Source organism: Dermochelys coriacea, chromosome 12 (genome assembly GCF_009764565.3).
Source record: "Dermochelys coriacea isolate rDerCor1 chromosome 12, rDerCor1.pri.v4, whole genome shotgun sequence".
Lineage (NCBI taxonomy): Eukaryota > Metazoa > Chordata > Testudines > Dermochelyidae > Dermochelys > Dermochelys coriacea.
This window is the reverse complement of record NC_050079.1, coordinates 3,029,911-3,048,209: the sequence shown is the minus strand read 5'-3', so window position 1 is coordinate 3,048,209 and position 18,299 is coordinate 3,029,911. Positions and strand designations below refer to the sequence as shown.

Here is an 18,299-nt window from a genome sequence, read left to right as displayed (position 1 = left end):
TAATATCCAACCTAGACCCACCCAACTGCAACTTGAGACCACTGCTCCTGGTTCTGTCATCTGCCATCACTGAGAAGAGCCTAGCTCTGTCCTCTTGGGAATCCCCCTTCAGGTAGCTGAGGCTGCTGTCAAATCTCCCCTCACTCTTTTCTTCTGCAGACTAAATAAGCTCAGTTCCCTCAGCCTCATAAGTCATGTGCCCCATAATCATTTTTGTTGCCCTCAGCTGGACTCTCTCCAATTTGTCCACATCCTTTATGTAGTGGGGGAGCCAAAAACTGGATGCAATACTCCAGATGTGGCCTCACCAGTGTCGAATAGAGGGGAATAATCACTTCCCTTGATCTGCTGGCAGTGCTCCTACTAATACAGCCCAATATGCCGTTAGCCTTCTTGGCAACAATGGCACACTATTGACTCACATCCAGCTTCTCTGGTTTCAGAGTAGCAGCCGTGTTAGTCTGTATTCGCAAAAAGAAAAGCAGTACTTGTGACACCTTAGAGACTAACAAATTTATTAGAGCATAAGCTTTCATGAGCTACAGCTCACTTCATCGGATGCATTTGGTGGAAAAAAAAAGAGTTTTTTTTCCACCAAATGCATCCGATGAAGTGAGCTGTAGCTCACGAAAGCTTATGCTCTAATAAATTTGTTAGTCTCTAAGGTGCCACAAGTTCTGCTTTTCATCCAGCTTCTCGTTCACTGTAATCCCCAAGTCCTTTTCTGCAGAACTGCCGCTTAGCCAGTCAGTCCCTAACCTGTAACAGTGCATGGGATTCTTCTGTCCTAAGTGCAGGCCTCTCCACTTGTCCTTGTTGAACCACATCAGATTTCTTTTAGCCCAATCCTCCAAATTGTCTAGGTCACTCTTGACCCTACCCCTCCAGCATATCTAACTCTTGTCCCAGTTTAGTATCATCCGTGAACTTGCTGAGGGTGCAATCCATCCCATCATCTAGATCATTAATGAAGATGTTGAACAAAACCAGCCCCAGGAGTGACCCCAGAGGCACTCCGCTTAATACCGGCTGGCAACTAGACATTGAGCCATTGATCACTACCCATTGAGCCCAACTATCTAGCCAGCTTTCTATCCACCTTACAGTCCATTCATCCAATCCATACTTCTTTAACTTGCTGGCAAGAATACTGTGGGAGACCGACCCTATCAAAAGCTTTGCTAAAGTCAAACTATATCACGTTCACCACTTTCCCCATATCCACAAAGCTAGTAATCTCATTGTAGAAGGGAATCAGGTTGCTCAGGCATGACTTGCCCTTGGGGAATCCATGTTGACTGTTCTGATCACCTTCCTCTCCTCCAAGTGCTTCAAAATGGATTCCTTGAGGACCTGCTCTATGACTTTTCCATGGACTGTGGTGAGGCTGACCGGTCTGTAGTTCCCCGGGTTCTCCTTCTTCCCTTTTTTAAAGATGGGCACTATATTTGCCTTTTTCCAATTGTCCGGGACTTCCCCCAATTGCCACTCGTTTTCAAAGATAATGGCCCATGGTTCTGCAATCACATCAGCCAACTTCCTCAGGACCCTTGGATGCATTGCATCCTGCCCCACAGACTTGTGCATGTCCAGCTTTTCTAAATAGTCCTTAACCTGTTCTTTTGACACTGAGGGCTGCTCACCACCTCCCAGTATTGTGCTGCCCAGTACAGCATTCTGGGAGCTGACCTTGTCTGTGAAGACCGAGTCAAAAAAAGCATTGAGTACTTCAGCTTTTTCCACATAATCTGTCACTAGGTTACCTCCCTCATTCAGTAAGGGGCTCACACTTTCCTTGACTTTCTTCTTGTTGCTAAAATACCTAAATGTGAATGGTAACAAACCCTTCTTGTTGCCACTCACATCCTTTGCTAGCTGCAAGTCCAATTGTGTTTTGGCCTTCCTGATTACACCCCTACATGCTCAAGCAATATTTTTATACTCCTCCCTAGTCATCTGTCCAAGTTTCCACTTCTTGTAATCTTCTTTTTTGTGTTAAAACTCACAGAAGATTTCTCTGTTAAGCCAAGCTGGTCGCCTGCCATATTTGCTGTTCTTTCTGCACATCGGGATGGTTTGTTCCTGCACCCTCAATAAGGCTTCTTTAAAATACAGCCAGCTCTCCTGGACTCCTTTCCCCCTCATATTAGCCTGCCAGGGGATCTTGCCCTTCAGTTCCCTGAGGGAGTCAAAGTCTGCTTTTCTGAAGTACAGGGTCCATATTCTGCTGCTCTCCTTTCTTCCTTTTGTCAGGATCCTGAACTCAACCATGTCATGGTCACTGCTGCCCAGGTTGCGACCCACTTCTACTTCCACTACCAATTCTTCCCTCTTTGTGAGCAGGAGGTCAAGAGGAGCATGGCCCCAGTTGGTTCCTCCAGCACTTGAACTTTTCCCCAACGAGGATCACTTTAAATAACAATGGGCATCCATGATGGCTCAAAAAGCTGCAGTTCTTTTCCTCAGCAAGCTCTACATCTTGGTACTGAGCACTCACAGGGGTCTGAAGGGATGGTCTTCCTAAGTTTGCTGTCATTAAGAATGAAAAGGAGCCAGAAGTCACCCTAGTCATCCTTATGTTTTAGCAAACACATCATCATCTAGAATCCTCCCATATTGTGTGCATATCAAGGATGACACTTATTGTTGCCTGTTTTCTCTGATTTATTTTAGCCACTACTCTGTAAAAAGAGTACGTCTCTTCTTCAATCTTTCTGGAGATGAGTTCACAGTTGAATGATAAGTTAAAATTCCTGGAGAAATCAGACACAGTGCAAAATAGAAAGTTCCACTGTGAAAACAGCTATATTTGTTACATTTCTTACTTTAGACAGCAGAATAACAAAGACAAAATGCCAAAGACAAAACCTGGCCTGTCCTATTACGGTGGGCTAGTGGAGGAAGAATGTCCACTCCCACACAGCAGCCATTCTAGCCTAAAGCTGTGGGAATAGCTAATGACATCTGCATATGTCACAATGGGCCATAGTCTGCTGGCTTAGGGATGTGACCAGTTCAATGGACTCCTGAGCAAAGGTGCTACAAGGGATGTTACCATATGGAATAAAAATAAAGTGTGCTGCAGTATACATCTCCCATCCCCTCCAGGAGCACAGTTCAGGACCTACGGCACAACTAAGCTTGCGGGGTGCCACCTGATGTACTGGGGTACCACTGAGCCTGCCTGTTCCACCAGCCTGGCCTCCCTCATCCTGTCCTGTTAAGCCAGGCCCTCAAGCCTCCTCTAGCACACACACAGGTAAAGACACACCCAGCTGCAGAAAGACATAGACACTGAAATCAGTACTGCGTGGGAAGGATTTCAGCTAAGGAATTGCCCAGTACTCAAGTGCACTCTCCCTCTGGAGAGTAAACCCAAAATTGTATTGTCTTGCGCTGCACAGAGAACTGTACAGCATAAGCTAATTTAAATTTGCCTTCTCCTTTAATGTGGAGAGAGATATGCACAGTTTTGGCCTCCTAGTTATGAATTACACAAACTGGGTTGAAAACAAAAACAAGTTTATTAACTACAAAGGATAGATTTTAAGTGATTATAAGGGATAGCAAACAGATCAAAGTAGATTACCTAAGTAAATAAACAAAACCGCAAACTGATCTTAACACACTAGATAGGTAGGATATAAATTAACAAATCCTCACCCTGCATGATAAACAGGCTGGCAGATTCTTAAGGTACAAGTTGCCTTGGCTTTTCCAAGTTTTCATACATAGACTAAAGATTCCCTCTAGCCTGGGACCATCGCTTCCCACAGTTCAGTCCTTGCCTCTCAGGTGTTTCCAGGTGTATTGTTGCAGGGATAGTGAGGTACCATCATGATATCATTGTCCCCCTTTTATATCTTCTTCCCACTTGCTGGAAAGCTCTTTTGCTGTGATCTGGGTCAAACAGTCCCCATTGTGTAGTGCTGTCTCTGAGAGATTTCTGTTGTACACAGTTCCTGGGGTAATCCTTGTGCTTCTGTGCATTTCCTCAGCAAGCCATTAGCATTGTTTGGTCTTTTTACTGTTGTACCGGAAAGGCTGCTTGTGGGTGTTTTCAGCCTCACAACATATTTCAGTAACACATACGTAGCTAAACTTCAGAACTTCACATATGACGATAGCACATACAATCCAATGAGATATTAATATTTAGCAGATTAAGGCTTTTAGAATGATACCTCACAAGACATACTTCGTACAAAACATATTCTAATTACATGACGGTGGTGAATATTGGGGTGTCAGGATGTCACACTTGCCTTTTCTCCTCTTCCCCTTTGTGTGGGTCTGATGATTAACACAACGATTTTGACCTAAATCTTCATCTGTAGGTCTGCTTACAACAGATGGCCCCTTAGAGTAAAGTTACATTGGGACAATCTCTGAACTGAAATACAAGACCAAATACTAGCTTAATGTTACCAGGTGTAATTCCATTGATTTCAATGTGTCCACTTACCAAGGCTGAATTTGCTCCATAAGTGAATACTTTGGATGCCCTGGGATATTTGCAAAACCAAGTTAAGAACCGAGAGGCCCCCACAGATTTATCTCCTCCAAACTTCTATGCTAAAGCATAAAGAGACAGAAGATTCTGCTCCATAACCCACACCACAATCCTTACACAAGAGCAGATCCCTATGCCAGAGTTCAGCTTTGCCTAAAACCTCCTCCTCATAAAAAGATCTTGACTTTCAAGCTAATTTTACAGATATGGTGGAAATCCATCCCATAAATCACCTTCAACTGTAGCTGAATATGAAAGTGGACGGTACCATATTTTGGCTACGAGTTGAAATGCAAACCAAACACTACACATTGTCACTAGAATGAGATCATGGCTTTGTTTTGTGTATTACATGACAAAAAGTTACAAAAGTGGAAAAAACAGTCATTTCCATGATGCTATTAGCTCCTTCAGCCTGGTAGCAAGGCTTAAAACACTCCCTTTAACCCAGGTCTCCTGAACACACGTAAATTTAATAAATTCATTGTGGCTTTAAAATCAAGGGGTCAAATTTTGCTCTCAGTTACACCAGTGTAAATCCAGAGGAAGACTACTGACTTGAATAGAATTATTCCAAATTTACAATAGGTAACTGAAAGCAAAATTTGGCCCAAGAGTGACTGGGATCATTAATGGATACCCTAACTTTCACTGTCCCCCCTGGAGATCATTGCATTTAATGAGACTTAGTGGGAGAGTGAATGTAAGAATGAAAAAGAGAGTGAACTATTTTTGCTTATATACTGTAAAACATTACTTTTTAACTACTACTTTCCATCCTATTTCTTCCTCCTCCCACTTTAAATCAAAGACCAACTGCTCTGAGAAGTTTTCTAAACCCACATCAGGAAACTCATTAATATGTGACTATTGTGGTTGAAATTCATAATCTGGACCTTGCAGTTTTGGAAACCAAACTGCACCTCCTTGAGTGACCCCAAAACTGTGGTTATGAAAAGCTCTTGGATTACTGCATTACAATAAACCCAATAAGAAAAGGAGTACTTGTGGCACCTTAAAGACTAACAAATTTATTAGAGCATAAGCTTTCGTGAGCTACAGCTCACTTCATCGGATGAAGTGAGCTGTAGCTCACGAAAGCTTATGCTCTAATAAATTTGATAGTCTCTAAGGTGCCACAAGTACTCCTTTTCTTTTTGCGAATACAGACTAACACGGCTGCTACTCCGAAACCTGTCAATAAACCCAATAGTAACAAAAGCCTTGTTTTAGCTTTGCAAACCTCAGACTCTCCTGTTCAACTGTAGTTTGACACATACTGTACCTGGATATCCAGGAGCCCATGAGAGCGGATGGTACCACTACTGGGTGTTATGATAAATTCTTTTGGCTTGACACTTCCCTGGGCTCCCTTTCTCCAGGATGTTCTTGTGATGTCCAAGGTCTGAACAAAACTGGTAACACTTGGATCCCCGGCGCCATCCCCAGGGATGCAAAGGTTGAATGTCATGGGGATCAAAGACGTGTTCCGGAGGCAACACGATAAGGACTGAGGAAACCCTATAAAAGAATGTAATTGAATGTGAGTTTATGCATTAATTATCCCTTGATTTCTAGTGTGAATATTTCAGAATGATAAAAGCTGTGCTTGGAATTTAGCTCTTTTCAGACTGAATCACAGTTAATTGAGATACCAAGCAAGTAATTAATCTTCACTTGGTTTCCCTGTAAATTGATCACACAGATTGAGTCCATGGGAATACTAATTTACGATTCTCGATCACCAAATGTGGGAAGATTTTCATTACAGTTTTAGTTGGGAGAAGTCCTCTCTAACTAGCACTGATTATTATTCATTTTTAAACCTAAGTCTAGAGACAGCGCGATGGGCATATTGGAATAAGACCCAGATTCTGCTACCCTTGCTCATGAACTGCATTTTACCCCGTGATTTTCAATACATAAATAAAATACAGCACATGGTACTACTCGTGAGAAAGGGTGGCAAAAGAATCAGAATGATGAATCCTTTGGGAACTACAGCACCATGGAATATCAGGGTTGGAAGGGACCTCAGGAGGTCATCTAGTCCAACCCCCTGCTCAAAGCAGGACCAATCCCCAATTTTTGCCCCAGATCCCTAAATGGCTCCCTCAAGGATTGAACTCACAACCCTGGGTTTAAGCAGGCCAATGCTCAAACCACTGAGCTATCCCTGCCCCCCAAGATCTTTCCACTGCAAGTTTGCTGTTATCTAAGTCATGGTCCTGTTCTCAGTGGATGAAATGGTGAAACTTCAGTCAACTTCACTAAGCGCAGGACTGGATCATTAGTGACAAATATGAGCAAAGCTGTTTCACTCCTGCTATCTACTAAAAATGCTACCACTACCAAGGCACATCAAAATCTGAAGACTGCTTTTTCTGCTGAGTGGGTTCTAACAAGTAAATGTTGGGAGTTTACCTATCCTGAATCACACTGTCAGGAACTAGTGCTGTTGTTGAGGAAATAATAACTATACTGATTGCATGAGTTACCATGTGCTTCGTCACGGTTCAAGTCTGAAGGAACTAAGGCTGGTTCTTCTAGTTTTTCCATTGTAAATCAGACACTCATAGGATTACTTCTTTATTATAAATAAAATGAGTTTTACAACTCTTGTACTCGCACCAGTTATAAATGCTAACTCAGCCTGATCTTCAAACCTTTGCTTGTCCCATTTTTTCCATTGAAGTTGTATTATTTAATTGGATTAAGATCAGTCTGGAAAAAGAGGAGGTGATGGAGAAACAATCAGTTGGCAGGGGAAACATTCTCTAGAACCGGGCCAAAATCTGATTGCTCCCTCAAACGTGGGTGTCGGCCCATCTATTGCCAAATAGTTTGAAATTTGGGAAGAATCTATTAAATTTACTTCTACTCATGGATTTCCAGATAGAAACTGGAAACACCAGAAACACTCTTTTCCACCTTCATTTGGCCAAGAAATTGTTCCCTTTCTCTCTGCTAGAGATCTCACTACAGTCACCATATGACTTCCTGCTGTAGTACTCGTTACTAGCACAACCTTGAAGTCCACTTGGAAGCTGGTTCAGAAAAAAACCTACTCATTTGCTAGGCAAGGCAAGGCAGGCTGGTGAATACGTATAACACCTATACGGTGCACTGGCTGTCAAATTCAGTTTCAGGTGAAATTCAGGGTAATGGTATCTACCAACAGCCCTCTAAATGGTTTAAGCTCCAGCTATCTCACATACTGGCTCTTCTTTGCACCCCAGTATGACAATTGTACTTGGCAAGAATGTTCTATCACTTCTGTAGTTTACAAGGCAGCAAAAAAGGGGGTTAACTCATGAGAGCAGACAGAACTGGTCTGCTTGCTCAGTCAACTAAACCTGTGGTAGAAATGGCACATCACCCACTCTCCAGCTACGAAGCATCAGATGCATTCAAGTATGGAAAGAAACCACTTGGAGATGCAGATGTCATTTACCCATGTCCTACAGTGATAAATTCCTGTCTCAGGCCAGCGCCGTAGAAATCTTCTGTGGAAGTTATTTAGCAAGGAGGTTGGAGATCAGTTTGGAGGATACATGTACACTATCTAGAATCCCAAAATTGGCTGAAGTAACCAGACAATGGCAATAGTTAATAGTATATTTTAAAAGGAGCAAGGATAAGAAAGTCTCTGTCTTACTGCTGAAAGACCCTCATTAATGAAATCAGATTAAAGGAAATGAAATTCACATTACCTAATTGTTTTTGCACCTATTCCTTTTTTTCCAGTATGAACTGTCTGGATTTATTTTATTTTTTTATTCCAAGGAAATAAGAGTAAAAGACAGTATGGTGATGCATGGAAAGGAAGAAAGTGCTCAGAAATGGTAATTAGTTTTCTTAAAGAATCCATGGACAGCGTGAAAGCACAGAGGCGCACTAGGCAAGAATGATAATGTGCCTTCAATCAATCCTCAATTGATTTCACATTTAAACTTTAGATCATCTCTGTGAAAAGACTTTTGTAAGGCTGAGATGGAGAGTCAGAATCTGCATTTGATCATAGAATATCAGGGGTGAAGGGACCTCAGGAGATCATCTAGTCCAACCCCCTGCTCAAAGCAGGACCAATCCCCAATATCTGCCCCAGATCCCTAAATGGCCCCTTCAAGGATTGAACTCACAACCCTGGGTTTACCAGGCTAATGCTCAAACCACTGAGCTATCCCCATTTAAATGGAGATGTTCTGAATGCAGGGACACAAGAGTATGTCAGCAATGCCATGCTTTCAATAGAGAAGAAACCAGAATCTAGGACATCAATGCCTACCACAGAGCTATTGAATGGGCATATTAGCTGGTAAGTGATAGCGAGTTGTCCACATAGGATGAATTAACTTCTCACACTAAAGGATAGTGGAATAAGTAATTTCTTTGCCTTGGATTTCAAATAATTTCCCAGGACAGGTACAGGTTAGTGATATGACTAACTCTCCTCTCTCTGAGATGTACAGAGAACAGTTAATTCCGCCTCCCATCCCTTTCTCCTTCTGAGACCAGACCATTTCTTGCCACGCTGCTGCCAAAGCCTACCTTAAAAAAAAGCCCACTGGTGGATACTGTATAATATTGACACTAGCTATACTGGTTGCTTCCTTCTATTTGACATCTCCAAATGAGAAATGGAATACAAAGAGCTAATATTACTACTTACTATAAAACTCTGACTTTAGACATTCTATGGCACATAATATAAAGTGATATAACCTGAGAACTCCTAGTTTTCTCTCGCCATTCAAAAACTTTAAGAGGAGTTAAACTCCTCCCCCTCGTTTCAGATGGTGCTGAACGTTTCCTATTATTCCTGACAAAGTCCAGTATATTCTAGTTTCTTTTCAAGAACTTTGTCTCATTAATGTGCATGCGTTTGTGACTAAGAACTGCCCAAATGCAGTGTGGGAAATTTGGGTCCTTCGAGATGCAATTATCGGGACTGTCTCCCTAATACCTTGATCCATCAGCAAAGAGCTCTCCGTGCTTGTTTTGCAATGTGGAATACTTCCATTATGTATGAATCTTACAAATCAGCTGACTCTACAAAACAAAGCTTGTTTCAGTACCCCAAAGCCTTACGCAAAGGATCTCATGCAGTGGATGCTCTTGCACGAAAGTGTTTCATTTTAATATTGCAGTAGATCTCACCTACAACTGGCAACTAAAAACAATATACTCACCAAAGGAGACATCGCCAAAATTTAGGGATGGTACGTTGAAATGAAACGTTGGTCCGATGACACAGCCCCTGGGAGGAAAAAGACACAGAAGGAGAAAGTGTCATCCTGGTTAGCAAGAAAGAGTCCTTAGCTTTTAGTTACAGCTACAGTTAGCAGTGCAACTAGGGGAATGTTGGTCTTAGACTCACCAGTATCAAATCAATACACCTCCCACCTGTGCTTAGCAAGGCATCAGTGTGGAAGCTAGGCAGCCTACGTGAAGTGATGAATAAATGCAAACTGAGGAAGGCTGACTCTATTTAGTCCTATTTATCAATCTGATTGGTCAAGTCAAAATCTTTCTGAGAGGGAGGCAAGTTGGGATCAAGTGAAATGATTTGGAAAGTCAAGTTTCCTTCCCTCCATTGGCAAGGACCTGGAGTGTAACAGTTTCACTTTTATATCCCCTTTTGTCAATGTACTGCAAATACCAGAGACCCTAAAACTCAATCCAATGATGCTACCTAGCCAGGGTTCCAGACCATAGCTTCACTGGCTTGATGTTTTTCAGAATGCCAGCAATGTTTCTGAGCTGAAATAGGTGTTCTTCTGATGGATAAGGTTTGTCTTTCACTTGATGAATATTGGCCCAAACAAACAATGAACTTGCAGGATTCTGAGGCATGGATCCAGGGGAGCTCAAGACAACTGTCAGTATCCCAATGCAATTGTGATAGCACTAAAGAACATGGTTGCTGTACTGGAATTATGGCTAATGGAGAAATATGCCAATTAGCCACATACACACTGGTTGACAATTAAAACAATAACCAATGCATATCTGAATTAAGCTGCCAGCAATCTGAACTGCTCTGATGCCAGCTCATTTTCCTACTTCTCCCCTCCCTCTCACTCATCCCCCAGCCCCACAGCCAGGACATTTGCAGACTCCACTGAAACTAGTGACTGGAGCTGAACAATGCTAAATAGGTATTTGCACCTGCCTGGTGCAAAGAACTGAGATCTCTGTCTTTCTGGGCTGCATAAAGGTATCACAGTCCTTGCACTGTGCATTCAAAGTTTGTTCTCAGGATTGTGACTGCAGCCATTCTGTGTTTGCTGCCATTGTAAGGGGGTGATAGGGTGGTTTCCAGTGTCCTGCTGGAAGGAATTTACATTCATTGTGTATGCAGTGCACACTATTCCCACTTTTTCTGACACCAGTGACCCTTCTGATACCAGCTTCACCCTTCTATTGAGCAGGAGCAGATATCCAGGAATTTGCAGGTTGGCTTCCCAGTAGAGGAGAAATCAGTGACTTGGGGACTGGGTACATTCTGATCGTAATTTGTTCAGTCCTGGACCACAAGCAGTCAATCCCCTCTTTCAGGAATCTCGGCCCAGAACCAATGCTCAGTTCACAGGAAGCAGTTCTGCCTTAACAATGGACTCTAATCAGAGACCATGGCAGACAGCAAACTCTCCTGCTGCTTGCACAGCTCCCTTTGCAAGGACCACTACCTCTATCTCTACACAGAATCTTGCATAACAAAAACTAAAACCATTGCATATTTCCCAATATTGAACATTTGCTCACGGGCTGAGAAAAAGAACTGGGAAGATGGTGTATAACAGCATTACCTGGTGACACATGTCATAGAATCATAGACTTTAAGGTCAGAAGGGACCATTATGATCGTCTGTCTGACCTCCTGCACAACACAGGCCACAGAATCTCACCCACCCACCCCTGTAACAAACCTCTAACCTATGCCTGAGCTATTGAAGTCCTCAAATCGTGGTTTAAAGACTTCAAGGTGCAGAGAATCCTCCAGTAAGTGACCCATGCCCCACGCTGCAGAGGAAGGTGAAAAACCCCAGGGCCTCTGCCAATCTGCCCTGGAGGAAAATTCCTTCCCGACCCCAAATGGCGATCAGCTAAACCCTGAACATGTGGGCAAGACTCACCAGCCAGGCACCCAGGAGAGAATTCTCTGTAGTAACTCAGATCCCACCCCATCTAACATCCCATCACCTGCTATTGGGCATATCTACCACTAATAGTTGAAGATCAATTAATTGCCAAAATTAGGCTAGCCCATCATATCATCCATTCCATAAACTTATTAAGCTTAGTCTTGAAGCCAGATATGTCTTTTACCCCCACTGCTTCCCTTGGAAGGCTGTTCCAGAACTTCACTCCTCTGATGGTTAGAAACCTTCATCTAATTTCAAGTCTAAACTTCCCGATGGCCAGTTTATATCCATTTGTTCTTGTGTCCACATTGGTACTGAGCTTAAATCATTCTTCTCCCTCCATGGTATTTATCCCTCTGATTTATTTATAGAGAGCAATCATATCTCCTCTCAGCCATCTTTTGGTTAGGCTAAACAAGCCAAGCTCTTTGAGTCTTCTTTCATAAGACAGTTTTCCATTCCTCGGATCATCCTAGTAGCCCTTCTCTGTACCTGTTCAAGTTTGAATTCAACCTTCTTAAACATGGGAGACCAGAACTGCACACAATATTCCAGATGAGGTCTCATCAGTGCCTTGTATAATGGTACTAACATCTCCTTATCTCTACTGGAAACACCTTGCCTGATGCATCCCAAGACTGCATTCGCTTTTTTTACGGCCATAAAACATTGGCAGCTCATAGTCATCCTGTGACCAACCAACTCCGAGGTCCTTCTCCTCCTCTGTTACTTCCAAGTGATGCATCCCCAGTTTATAACAAAAATTCTTGTTATTAATCCCTAAATGCATACCTTGCACTTTTCACTATTAAATTTCATCCTATTACTATTACTCCAGTTTATAAGGTCATCCAGATCTTCCTGTATAATATCCTGATACTTCTCTGTATTGGCAATACCTCCCAGCTTTGTGTCATCCGCAAACTTTATTAGCACATTCCCATTTTTGTGCCAAGGTCAGTAATAAAAAGATTAAATAAGATTGGTCCCAGAACCGATCCTTGAGGAACTCCATTAGTAACCTCCTTCCAGCCTGACAGTTCATCTTTCAGTGTGATCCATTGTAGTCTCCCCTTTAAGCAATTCCTTATCCACCTTTCAATTTTCATATTGATCCCCATCTTTTCCAATTTAACTAATAATTCCCCATGTGGAACATTATCAAATGCCTTACTGAAATCAAGGTAAATTAGATCCACTGCATTTCCTTTGTCTAAAAAATCTGTTACCTTCTCAAAGAAGGAGATCAGGTTGGTTTGACATGATCTACCTTTTGTAAAACCAAGCTGTATTTTGTCCCAATTACCATTGACCTCAATGTCCTTAACTACTTTCTCCTTCAAAATTTTTTCCAAGACCTTGCATACAACAGATGTCAAACTAGCAGGCCTGTAGTTACCCAGATTATGTTTTTTTCCTTTCTTAAAAATAGGAACTATGTTAGCAATTCTCCAGTCATATGGTACAACCCCTGAGTTTACAGATTCATTAAAAATTTTTGATAATGGGCTTGCAATTTCATGTGCCAGTTCCTTTAATATTCTTGGATGAAGATTATCTAGGCTCCCCGATTTAGTCCCATTAAGCTGTTCAAGTTTGGCTTCTATCTCGGATGTGGTAATATCTACCTCCATATCCTCCTTCCCATTTGTCATCCTACCATTATCCCTAAGCTTCTCATTAGCCTCATTAACAACACAGAGGAAAGCTACCTCTAAAATGCCTCTCATTGTGGATTCTACCAGGAAGTTACCAAAGACCAAGCTTGCCATGCAAAGGGAAAAGATAACTTTTCTTTGGGCTTAGCCATTTGCATCTCTGCTTGAATGAGTTAAACCCTGCTTGTCTACCCAGAAGCTCTGGGCACGGTGCCATCTCAGAGCTCTGGGCCAACAGCTGATAACAGGGCAGCTACCACATAACAAGAGAAAGAACAGCAGGTTTTGAAACAGTGATCTCTTAAAGAATCACAGAGCAAGAGCAGGTGATGCTTGGTGATGCAAAGTAATGCACATTGGAAAACATAATCCCCACTATACATATAAAATGATGGGGTCTAAATTAGCTGTTACCATTCAAAAAAGAGATCTTGGAGTCATTGTGGATAGTTCTCTGAAAACATCCACTCAATGTTCAGCAGCAGTAAAAAAAGCAAACAGAATGTTGGGAATCATTAGGAAAGGAATAGATAATAAGACAAAAAATATGATATTGCCTCTATATAAATCCATGGTACACCTACATCTTGAATACTGTGTGCAGATGTGATCGCTCCATATCAAAAAGGATATATTAGAATTGGAAAAAGAACAGAAAAGGACAACAAAAATGATAAGGGGTATGGAACAGCTTCCATATTAAGAGAGATTAGTAAGACTGCAACTTTTCAGGTGAAAAAGAGATGACTAAGGGGGGGATATGCTCGAGGTCTATAAAATCATGATTGGTGAGGAGAAAGTAAATAAGAAAGTGTTATTTACTCCTTCTCATAACAGAGCTAGGGGTCACCAAATGAAATTAATAGGCAGCAGGTTTAAAACAAACAAAAGAAGTATTTCTTCACACAATGCACAGGCGATCTGTGGAACTCTTTGCCAGAGGATGTTGTGAAGGCCAAGACTATAACAGGGTTCAAAAAAGAACAGGATAGGTTTATGGAGGATGGGTCCATCGATGGCTACTAGCCAGGATGGGCAGGGCTGGTGTCCCTAGCCTCTGTTCGCTAGAAGCTGGGAATGAGCAACAGGGGATGGATCACTTGAAGATTACCTATTCTGTTCATTCCCCCTGGGGCAACTGGCATTTGCCACAGTCAGAAGATAGGATATGGGCTAGATGGACCTTTGGTCTAACCCAGTGTGGTCGATCTTATGTTCTCACCAGAGGAGAGGAGAGGAGAAGAGAGGAGAGGGGCAAAGGACCCAGCCACTGACTGGGGAAGCCTGGTGCTCTCTGATTTCATTTGGCGGGTGCAAGGGCTCACCAATACTTTGGGAAAGAAGGCACCAACACGACATTGTATCAGAACTACTGCTTGCTTAGAAGGGTTATGAGCAGCTGTTATGGATGATGCTAACAGTTTAAAGGCATTTGGCCTCCACCAGAACTGGCTGCTGGAGCAGCACAGGGGGATGAGTACAAGGACACAGGTGCTTATGTAGCCAGTTACCAGAGGTATTTTCAAAAGCTGTATGCTCTATTGGCAGAGCAGATTTCTGCCCCTTATATGACTTAAATATTACAATGTAAAATTTCCATATGTAAATAGTGATTTTGCAGCTAAACTGGCATCTTTTAGATTGTGCCAGCTGATGTGGGTGTCAGCTGCTGCTAAGTTGTCTGCATCAATTCTGAATAGTGAGTCTGTAGTGACAAGGTAATCTGACCAAATTCAGAAGCCAGGCCAGTTTTAATCAGGAGGTCAGACTACTAAGCAGCACAGTCAATGAAAGATGTCCCGTCTTCCTTGGGAAGATAGCTCTGGTGGTGAAGGGCCACCTAGTAGGAGAGACATGGATGGAGGTGCTGGGTGGGATTTCTGAGAGTCTCCCTTGGTCCTTAATTAGCCAGGAACATCCATGCAGGGGCAGCTCCTTGAGCCACAGACAACCAGGAGATATGAGGCTCTCCAGAGATATGCACCATCTAGCTCTGGAGGGATGATGGTCCTTGTGGCGGATGAGGGAGAGGACATGGGGGTGAGGGATGAGTTGCCTGAGCCCTCATCCCAGCCTACGTGACTTCCATCACCACATACCTTATCCCGCAGGATACTCCAGCCAGGGCACCTCCATCCAAAAGAGAACTGGGAGTGTTTCTTCATATATGGAGTATAGCGGCAGCAGCCTGGCTGGGCACAAGAGCAACTGGCACTCACCAGGAAAATGGTGAGTGGGCTCAGCATGAGTGCAGAGCATCAGAGTGGAGTGACCAGATCATTGCCAAGTCAATCAGTTGCTCCCCAACTCTGTCTGTGCATACTCAACCCAGCATAGTACCAAGCTGTAAGAAGTTCTGTGAGTCTGCCTCATGCTCTGGTGTGCCTTTCTACCACCCCAATTTTAGGGGCCAACAGGAGCCAATTCAACACCCAATGTATGTGGGTGTAGTAGTAGGATTTTATGTTTGTATTTTGTATAATTTAAAATGAAGAATAAAGAATAATAATGTAGCATGTATTAAATGTATTGGTGTATAATTTGACCATATCCTGCCAGCCACCCTTTCTGAAAGCAGAAAGGAATGGCCTAATGGGCCATTGGTAAAGATGCATCAGACAGAATCTGTGTCTGAGCTTCTTTCAAGGCAGTAACAGACCTTTTAGGGTCACCACTTTGTTGTAGGTTTAGCATTTTAAAATAAATAAAAGAACACAGTGATTTTTTTCTCTTGTATTGCAATTTGATGTTCCTGTTCAAATGTTTTGTGTAAATCAATTCTGTTTTGTGTGTGAATGAGGAATGTGTGTGTTAGAAGATAAATATGAAGGCCATCACCAAACCAGATGTTTCAGGGAGAAACCAAGGCCAGAGGTAAGGACCCCAGAAGATTGTAACACACCCTTACAGAAATGTCAGAGGAAGGCAGATTGACGACTCTAAAGATAAGACAGGCACCTATCAATGGGGACAAGACAGCTGTCATCAAAACCAGCATGGGGTAACTCCCTGAGAGGCTTAATGAAAGAACAAAATAAAAGATGAGAAGGAAAAGAATTTAAGAAAACAAGCACTTGTCAAACAACAATTGATTACAACATGACAGTGCAAAACTCATTGGTCCCAATGAAGGAAAATCACTATATAAACAGGGGGCCTGGCCATGAAACTTTGGGTTCGTCCTGCCAAGACTACCCCGAAGCATTGTGTCGCGACCAACAGAACCCGGCTCCTCCCTACCTGTGATCAACCTAGCTGGCCATTAGATTGATCCGGACTTTGGACTGGTAACTATAACATGAACTGGCGGGACAGTGTATGTGTGTGTGATTGAATGCATATGTTTCAGAGTAGCAGCCGTGTTAGTCTGTATTCTCAAAAAGAAAAGGAGTACTTGTGGCACCTTAGAGACTAACAAATTTATTAGAGCATAAGCTTTCGTGAGCTACAGCTCACTTCATCGGATGCATTTGGTGGAAAAAACAGAGTAGAGATTTATATACACACACACAGAGAACATGAAACAATGGGTTTATCATACACACTGTAAGGAGAGTGATCACTTAAGATAAGCCATCACCAACAGCAGGGGGGGGAAGGAGGAAAACCTTTCATGGTGACAAGCAGGTAGGCTAATTCCAGCAGTTAACAAGAATATCAGAGGAACAGTGGGGGGTGGGGTGGGAGGGAGAAATACCATGGGGAAATAGTTTTACTTTGTGTAATGACTCATCCATTCCCAGTCTCTATTCAAGCCTAAGTTAATTGTATCCAGTTTGCAAATTAATTCCAATTCAGCAGTCTCTCGTTGGAGTCTGTTTTTGAAGCTTTTTTGTTGAAGTATAGCCACTCTTAGGTCTGTGATCGAGTGACCAGAGAGATTGAAGTGTTCTCCAACTGGTTTTTGAATGTTATAATTCTTGACGTCTGATTTGTGTCCATTCATTCTTTTACGTAGAGACTGTCCAGTTTGGCCAATGTACATGGCAGAGGGGCATTGCTGGCACATGATGGCATATATCACATTGGTAGATGCGCAGGTGAAGGAGCCTCTGATAGTGTGGCTGATGTGATTAGGCCCTATGATGGTATCCCCTGAATAGATATGTGGACAGAGTTTGCAACAAAGCCCGTTGCCAACTCTGTCCACATATCTATTCAGGGGATACCATCATAGGGCCTAATCACATCAGCCACACTATCAGAGGCTCCTTCACCTGCGCATCTACCAATGTGATATATGCCATCATGTGCCAGCAATGCCCCTCTGCCATGTACATTGGCCAAACTGGACAGTCTCTACGTAAAAGAATGAATGGACACAAATCAGACGTCAAGAATTATAACATTCAAAAACCAGTTGGAGAACACTTCAATCTCTCTGGTCACTCGATCACAGACCTAAGAGTGGCTATCCTTCAACAAAAAAGCTTCAAAAACAGACTCCAACGAGAGACTGCTGAATTGGAATTAATTTGCAAACTGGATACAATTAACTTAGGCTTGAATAGAGACTGGGAATGGATGAGTCATTACACAAAGTAAAACTATTTCCCCATGGTATTTCTCCCTCCCACCCCACCCCCCACTGTTCCTCTGATATTCTTGTTAACTGCTGGAATTAGCCTACCTGCTTGTCACCATGAAAGGTTTTCCTCCTTCCCCCCCCTGCTGTTGGTGATGGCTTATCTTAAGTGATCACTCTCCTTACAGTGTGTATGATAAACCCATTGTTTCATGTTCTCTGTGTGTGTGTATATAAATCTCTACTCTGTTTTTTCCACCAAATGCATCCGATGAAGTGAGCTGTAGCTCACGAAAGCTTATGCTCTAATAAATTTGTTAGTCTCTAAGGTGCCACAAGTACTCCTTTTCTTTTTGAATGCATATGCTAATTGTTGTATCTTCAATAAACGCAGAGCATTGTCTTTTCCCCTGAAAAAGATCCCATGTGCTTCTTATAACCATAACATTTTTGGT

General features: G+C 42.5%; 1 protein-coding gene across 4 annotated transcripts in view; it reads right to left on the bottom strand.

Moving 5' to 3' along the window:
* Positions 1-18,299, bottom strand: part of HYDIN (HYDIN axonemal central pair apparatus protein) — a 450,179-nt gene that overhangs the window by 244,459 nt on the left and 187,421 nt on the right. For all 4 annotated transcript variants that reach the window (XM_043494938.1, XM_038368829.2, XM_038368830.2 and 1 more), the window contains exons 13-14: positions 9,706-9,773; positions 5,799-6,034 (exon numbers count right to left, since the gene is read on the bottom strand). In XM_043494938.1, the coding sequence (XP_043350873.1) occupies positions 5,799-6,034; positions 9,706-9,773 (304 nt within the window). The remainder of the gene's footprint in view (positions 1-5,798; positions 6,035-9,705; positions 9,774-18,299) is intronic.